The following is an 8,494-nucleotide window of genomic DNA, read 5'->3' as shown; positions in this document are numbered from 1 at the left end:
TGGTGGATGTTTTGGTGGGCAGTCATGATAGGTCCATTTTTATGAGCACCCCATAGCCTCAGTAATGGTGTCAGGCCTTAGGGTCTCCCCTTTTATTGGATCCCCTTTTGGCCCATCCCTAGATCTTTTTTTCCTCAGGCTCTTCTCCATTTCCATCCCTGTAGTTCTTTCAGACAGGAACAATTATGCATCAGAGTTTTGACTGCCGGATAACAATCCCATCCCTCTCTTGATGCCCTGACTTTCTGCTGGAAGAGGATGCTGAAGTTCCCTCTCCCCACTGTAGGGCATTTCATCTAGGGTCCCTCCCTTTGAGTCCATAGTGTCTCTCACCTCCCAGGTCTCTGGTGCATTCTGGAGGGTCCTCCCAACTTCCTACCTCCTGAGTTGGCCCATTTTCATTCCTTCTGTTGTCCCTCAGGACTTCAGTCCTTTCCCCCACCCAATACCAGATCATGGCCCCCTCTCCCCCTGACCTGTTCCCTTCCCCTCACAGGTTTTCTCCCTCCCCACTTGTGGATTCTTTCTTCTCCCTCTCAAGGGGGACTGAGGCATCCTCACTTGGGCCTGTCTGCTTGTTGATCCTTTTGGGTTCTGTGGACTGTATTTTGGATGTTCTGTATTTTTTGGCTAATATCCACATATTAGTGAGTACATAGCATGCATGTCTTTTTGGGTCTGAGTTACCTCACTCAGGATGATATTTTCTAGTTCCATCCATTTTCTTGAAAAACACAGGATGTCCACATTCTGTACCATTCTTCTGTCATGGGATATCTGGGTGGTTTCCAGCTTCTGGCTATCACAGATAAGGCCTCTATGAACATAGTGGAACACATACTCCTATGGTATGGTGGGGCATCTTTTGGGTATATTGCCAAAAGTGGTATTTCTGGGTCTTGAGATTTGCCTCAAGAGGAAAACTCCAAATTGATTTTCAAAGTGGTTACAACCATTTGCCATCCCACCAGCAATGGAGGAGTGTTCCACTTTCTCCATATCCTTGCCAATATATGTTGTCATCTGAGGTTTTGAAATTTAATGGAGTAAATTGAATTAGTATAACAATTCAATTTGAATTGTTGAAAACACTGGGGTAAGAGAATGAGATTTAGAAAATAATAGGACAAAATATTCAATATATTCTGAGTTATCTCTAAAAGAATACTCATGTGTTAACTTTAGTTGAAAAATTGTGTACTGTGATCATGTAACAAGAATATATTTCCAGTGTTACACTTAGTAATTACAAGACTCAGCAAAGCAAACACTTTGTACATTCTTTTTACTTTCGAAGAATATTTTACAATAATCCTAAAAAACACATTGCCAAATGAAAAGATTTACATTAGGTTGTAGGATTAACATGAATTTCAATAATACTGGGCTCTTAAAAAAATGAGTATCCTGACCATTACAATTCTATAACTTCAGTAATAGAGTATTTTGATTAAGAATCAAGAAATGAACAACAAAATAAAACCGTAAGGTCAAAAACTCAGGTGGCAGTAGATACTGGCAAGGATGTGGAGAAAAAGGAACATTTCCATTGTTGGTGGGATTGCAAGCTGGTACAACAACTGTGGAAATTATTGTGGTGGTTCCTCAGATAATTGGACATAATACTACCTGAGAATCCAGCTATACCACTCCTGGGCATATACCCAAAATATATTCCTACATATAGCCAGGACACATGCTCTACTATGTTCATAGCAGCCTTATTTATAATAGGCAGAAGCTGGAAATAACCCAAATGTCCCTTCAACAGAGGAATGGATACAGAAAATGTGGTACATCTATACAATGGAGTACTACTCAGCTACCAAAAACAATGACTTCATGAAATACTTAGGCAAATGGATGGAACTAGAAAATACCATCCTGAGTGAGATAACCCAATTGAAAAAAAAAAAACCAAAACCAAAACCATACACACACACACACACACACACACACACACACACACACACACACACACACACAGTATGCACTCACTGATAAGTGAATAAAATATGATTTAAAGACCACATGAAGCTCAAGAAAATGGAAGACCAAATTGTGGATGCTTCAGTTCTTCTTTAAAAAGGAAACAAAATACTCACAGGAGGAAATAGAGAGACAAAGTGTGGAGCAGAGGCTGAAAGGCCATCCAGAGACTGCCACACCTGGGGATCCATCCCATATACAGCCACCAAACACAGACAATATTGTGGATACCAAAAGTACATGCTGGCCAGAACCTATAATAGCTGTCTTCTGAGAGGCTCTGCCAGAGCCTGACAAATACAGAGGTGGATGCTCACAGCCAAACATTGGACTAAGAATGGGGTCCCCCATGGAGGAATTAGAGAAAGGACTGAAGGAGCTGAAGTTGTTTGCAACCCCATAGGAAGAACAAGAATATCAACCAAACAGGCTCCCCAGAGCTAATAGGGACTATACCACCAACCAAAGAGTATACATGGAGTAACCAATGGCTGCAGCTGCATATGTAGCAGAGGATGGCCTTGTCAGGCATCAATGAGAAGAGACCCTTGGTTCTGTGAAGGCTCTTTTTCCAGTGTAGGGGAATGCCAGGACTGGGAGGTGGGAGGGAGTAGGTGAGAGGCTCAGGGAGCACCCTCATAGAAGCAAGGAGCAGGAGGATGGGATAGGTGGTTTTTGGAGGGGAAACCGGGAACAGGGATAACATTAAAATGTAAATAAAGAAAATATCCAATAAAAGAAAAAAACAGCCATGATGTGCAAAACCTTCCAACCTTCCTTGGATTTGCTTGCGTATTTGATGTTAAAACAAAACTTTTGGCACAGTATGTAAACTTCACTTTAATATTTAAAGTTTTGTTTTTTAAGTTTAATCATCACCTTTGTCAACAGTGTATGTTTTCAAGTTTATATTTGACTGTTAATAAACTCTGCCTAACTATCACTGAAAAATATGTGCCAACCAATTGTTAATTTAGTAAGTCTATAAAGTGTTATCTCTTAATAATATAATAAAATAATCCAAATTTTTATGATTTCCTATTTTCCTTCAGCTCCAAGATTTAGTGTCTGAGGACAGAGAAGAAATGATAATGTCTTCAAATCACACCAACCTTAGAGACATTTGGTACACCATGATTGGTATCCCAGGATTAGAAGATGTACACCTTTGGCTCTCCATCCCCATCTGTTCAATGTACATAGTGGCCCTAATAGGCAATACCCTATTAATATTCCTGATCTTCACAGAACACAGCCTTCATGAACCAATGTACCTTTTCCTCTCCATGTTGGCCCTAGCTGACATCATTCTATCTACAGTGACCACACCAAAGGTTCTTGCCATCTTTTGGTTCCAAGCTGGAGGCATTTCTTTCGCTAGCTGTGTGTCTCAGATGTTTTTTCTGCACTTCATGTTTGTAACAGAGTCAGCCATACTGCTGGCTATGGCATTTGACCGTTATGTAGCCATCTGTTATCCACTAAGATATACCACCATTCTAACCCCATCAGTAATCTGCAGAATAGGCATCGTATCTGTGAGTAGAAGCTTCTTCATCTGTTTTCCCTTGGTCTTTCTAGTTTATCGACTCACTTATTGTGGCAGGAGCATCATTCATCATTCATACTGTGAACACATGGGCATTGCAAGGTTGGCCTGTGACAGCATCAAAGTGAATATTTACTATGGAATGACTGTGCCTTTATTTTCTATAGGTCTAGACATTGTGCTTATAATAATCTCCTACACCCTTATACTCCATACGGTATTTAGAATACCTTCTCAAAGTGCCCGACTCAAGGCTCTGGGTACATGTGGCTCCCATGTCTGTGTCATCCTTCTGTTCTATACACCTTCTCTCTTTACCTTTTTTGCTCACCGTTTTGGGGGTCACAGCATACCACGTCACATGCACATTCTTTTTGCTAACCTCTATGTGGTGGTACCCCCTACTCTCAACCCTATCATATATGGAGTGAAGACAAAGCAAATTCAAGACAGGTTTTTCCAGATGTTTTCTTGCATTCACTAAGACATATTTTTGATGTAATCATGTAAGGTTGATCTTAATGTTATTTATAGAAACTATATAACTAAGAGCATCTGAAGTTACTCCTAAAATTGTCATGGCAGCATTAAGAATGAGAATGACAGTCATTTTGGAGTAAAAGTATAATGGTGAGTTCTTAGTAGTCCAAGGATAGCTTAATTCCTGTTCCATATTCAGGTCACTTTTAACATCCTCCAAAGAACTAAGAATAGGGCCTACACTCTTAGACCAAGCAATTGAAAGCAAAAATCCCATATCAACCTGTAAGATATTTTTGTATGAAATGGGGAAAGATAATACTACAGAGAAAGTGTAATTCCATATCAGCAGTATGGTTTAGTCTTTGATCATTTATGCTCTGAGTTCAAGATCAGAATTTTAGGTCTTGTTCAATTATGGTCCTGTAACTCTTCCTAAGCTCTTGAATATTCAGCTGTAACCTATCTACATGAAAAAATATGTATGTGTATACACATTCTATGATTTGAAAGCTTAAATACAATGAGCTGCGTAGTAATCCCAAAAGTGCCAAGCATAACGTGAAAATAATCTGGGCATTATTTTATTATGAATTGAAAACTAATCTGTATTTCATTAAGTGATTTTTTCCAGAAAGAAGCAAATCTTTGTTTCTCTTCCTTTCTTAGACAATCCAGGAACATGCAATGATGAAATATTCAGAGTAAGAATTGTAGTATAAAACACAGAGGATTCAACTTCATTACCACATGTGTTAAACTATTGAAATGAATCAAATTTACTTCTCCCTAAATAAATGAGAAAAGAGCAATTCCCTCTCTTGGTCATTAAAGAGGGCAGTGTGGACTGCAGGATCCCAGCCATTTTCATATTTAGAGTTAATAACAGTGGTAACAAAAATTCATTAGGAAGCAAAGGTCATGATAAGGATGTCAGGGCATAAAACAAATAAAGTAAATAAATACGGAGTTATCCCAAATAGTCACTTAAACAAGAACCCATGTAACTCTCTAATTTTTATACGTGCTCACAGCACAGAAGGTGAAAGGGGACGGAAAAATAATGTCATGAATGCCCTAGGTATATTTGTTAAAAATGCATCTTAAAACTATGCTGTGGTAGAATTGTCACAGGAGAAGTTGCAATTAAGCACTTGTTCAGAAATAAAGCTTTTTAAATCTTTTACAGAAAAAATTAGTAATGTAAAATGATACATGTTATATCATCTCAAATACATGGAAGCACTAACTCAGTCAGACATATATAAAGTCATATATGCATTATATTTGCATAAAATAAAAGAACAATTAAAATATCATTTATATTGTAGAAATGTTTAAGGAAAGACTTTAACAAAAATAAATTTAAAACTAAATGCTCTATCAATATCTCTTTTACAAGAAAGGTATATACTGCACTAACGTATTATTTTGTGATTGTATAGGGAGCTATTCCTGTTTTCTACATATGGTATGGTCTTAAATACAGTTATTATCATGTATAGTCTGTCAAATATCCAATTTACCCAGTAAAATATGCAGGACATAGATTTGTTTTTATCATTGTATTGTAAAAGTGTGTTCAGCTTTCTGGTTGTTGTGTTTCATCATTGAGAGGAGTAGTTTAAGATTTTCCTTTTGCATTGACAGAGTGTTAGGATGGCTGTTTGACATAATCTAACAAAAAGTAGCTATTATCAATGGGCAAAGAAAATGTATACATAAACGTATTAGTCCACAATGTATATTTTTCAAAATTCATGATATACACATTCAAAACTAACTACAACAACTCTACAGATGAAATGTTCCATACCTATTAATGCCTATCAATAATGTTCACATCTAAATAGAAATTTCTTGGTACTGGAAAATTTTGTTAAAAACAAAACTTCTCTGGTCATCACCATCATTGCTGTGAATTTAAGAAGACATAAGCACTGTGTGTGTAAAAGTGGAGAAAACAGGCACACCAAAAACGATGTATACAACATTGTCTCCATTCTGGGGATGCTAATTCTTTGTATTTGTATGAGCAAATAACTAAGGAGCCAAGACACCAAACTTGCTATGAGAGGATGAGGGAAAAAGGCCCATAGTTCAGCGTAAGCTGAATGTGTAAAGTAACTATATTAATTGTTCTATGGTTGTACATGATATACATTAAAAGTAATATCTTAAGAAACAATGTATTCCTAATTGTTTCAATCCTACTGTCAGAAATAAAGATAAATTTAAAGCATATGGTACAAGTTGACAACATTTCAGCATTTAAGGCTAAAAATCAAAATTCTGAAATCATAGGAGAGCAGAATCCACAGGCTTCCCTGTATCTGTCATTATAGCTGCAGCAAAGCTACTGCTGTGTACATTCTGTACTCAGTGATGATGGCTGGAGTATCACTGGAGGGCAGTATCAGGTACCTCTGATTAGCGCTGTCCCCAAACACCTACCAGAACCAAAGTAGGATTAACTTTGCACTTTTAATCAGCCAATTAAAATTTTTAAAGGACAATGGAAAAAAGAAAACATCTTCAATAAATAGTGCTGGTCTAACTGGCTGTTTGTATGTAGAAAAATGAAAATAGAGCCATATTTGTCACTGTACACAAAGTTCAAGTGCAAGTGGATCATGGACCTCAACATAAAACCAGATACACTCAATCTAATAGATGAGAGAGTGGGAAAGAGCCTTGAACTCATTGGCACAGGGGGAAATTTCCTAAAGAGAACTCCAATGGCCCACGCTCTAAGATCAAGAATTGATAAATGGGACCTCATAAAAATGGAAAGTTTTTGTAAGGCAAAGGACATAGTCAGTAAGAAAAATCAGTAACCGACAGATTGGGGGAAAAAATTCACTAATCCCACATCCAATAGAGGGCTAATATCCAAAATAAATAAAGAACTCAAGAAACTAACCACCAAAAACCAAGCAACCCAATCAAATATGGAGTATAGAACTAAACCAAGAATTCACAACAGAGGAATCTCGATTGGCAGAGAAACACCTAAGGAAATGTTCAAAGTCCTTAGTGATCAGAGAAATGCAAATCAAAATGGCCATGATATTTTATCTTACACCAGAATGGCTAAGATCAAAACCTCACATGATAACACATGTTGGCGGGGATGTGGAGAAAGAGGAATACTCCTCCAATGCTGGTGGGATGACAAGTTGGTACAACCACTGGAAATCAATTTGGAGTTTCCTCAGAAAATTGGAAATAGACTTACCTAATGACCCAGAAATACCACTCTTGGTAATATACTCAAAAGATGCCCCACTATGCCATAGGGGAACATGTTTCACTATGTTCATCGCGACCTTATCTGTGATAGCCAGAAGCTGGAAACAGCCCAGATGTCCCACGACAGAAGAATAGAATACTTCTATTCTTCTAGATACAGAAAATACAGTTCATTTACAGAATGGAATACTTCTCAGCTATTAAGAATGGGGACATTCTGGGTTTTGCAGGCAAATGGATGGGACTAGAAAATATCATCCTGAGTGAGGTAACTCAGACCAAAAAAGACGTGAATGGTATGTTTTCACTAATAAGTAGATATTAGCTGAAAAAAAGTACAGAATATTCAAGACACAATCCACAGAACTCAAAAAGATCAACAAGCTGAAGGGCCCAAGTGAAGACGCCTCAGTCCCCGTTGGGGGGGGGGAGAAAAAAACACAAGTGGGGAAGGAGGGAGAAACAGGGGAGGAAAGGGGATGGGGGTGGTAGGAGACAGGGGAACATGATCTGGTATTAAGTGGGGGAAAAGGACTGAAGCCCTGAGGACCAACAGAAAAAATGGAAACAGGCGAGCTTGGGAGAAAGGAGGTTGGGATGTCCCTCTAGAAAGTACCAGAGACCTGGGGAGTGAGAGACTCTCAGGACTCAAAGGAGGGCACCCTGGATGAAATGCTCTACAGTGGAGAGGGAACTTTTTGAGCCCACCTCCAGCAGAAAGACAGGGCATCAAGTGAGGGTTGGGTTTGCTATCCCACAGTCAAAACTCTGACCCATAACTCTTTCTGTCTAAAAGAAAAGCAGAGATGGAAATGGAGAATAGCCTGAGGAAAAGGAGGTCCAGGCACAGGCCCAAAGTAGGATCTAGCTCAAGGAGAAGCCCCAAGACTTGACACCATTACTGAGGTTGTGGGCCACTCACAAAAAGGGACTTATCATGATGGCCCTCCAAAAGACCCAACAAGTAGCTGAAAGAATCAGATGCAGATATGTGCACCCAACCAATGAACAAAAGCTGTTGACCCCTCTGTTGAATCAGGGAAAAGCTGGAGGAAGCTGAGTAGGAGGGCAACCCTGTATGAGGGCCAGCAGTGTCAATTAACCTGGACCCCCGAGATCTCTCAGACACTGGATCACCAACCAGGCAGCATACACCAGCTGAGATGAGGCCCCCAACACATATACAGCAGAGGACTCCCGGGTCTGGGTTCAGTCAGAGAAGAT

At 39.0% G+C, this 8,494-nt stretch overlaps 1 protein-coding gene across 2 annotated transcripts; it reads left to right on the top strand.

The window, feature by feature from the left end:
• The first annotated feature begins 3,074 nt into the window (after window positions 1-3,074).
• LOC116894030 (olfactory receptor 52Z1-like) lies at window positions 3,075-7,424 on the top strand. Of its 2 annotated transcripts, XM_032895748.1 has the most exons (2): window positions 3,075-3,991; window positions 7,406-7,424. In XM_032895748.1, the coding sequence occupies exons 1-2, from the start codon at window positions 3,075-3,077 to the stop codon at window positions 7,422-7,424; spliced, it is 936 nt and encodes a 311-aa protein (XP_032751639.1). The 2 variants fall into 2 exon arrangements, with proteins under 2 accessions (XP_032751639.1, XP_032751638.1); XM_032895747.1 differs by lacking the exon at window positions 7,406-7,424 and having other exon boundaries at window positions 3,075-4,022.
• Window positions 7,425-8,494: the final 1,070 nt, after the last annotated feature.

This window comes from Rattus rattus, chromosome 2, assembly GCF_011064425.1.
Source record: "Rattus rattus isolate New Zealand chromosome 2, Rrattus_CSIRO_v1, whole genome shotgun sequence".
NCBI classification, from domain to species: Eukaryota; Metazoa; Chordata; class Mammalia; order Rodentia; family Muridae; genus Rattus; species Rattus rattus.
The sequence above is the reverse complement of the archived record's forward strand: the minus strand, read 5'-3'. Positions and strand labels throughout refer to the sequence as shown.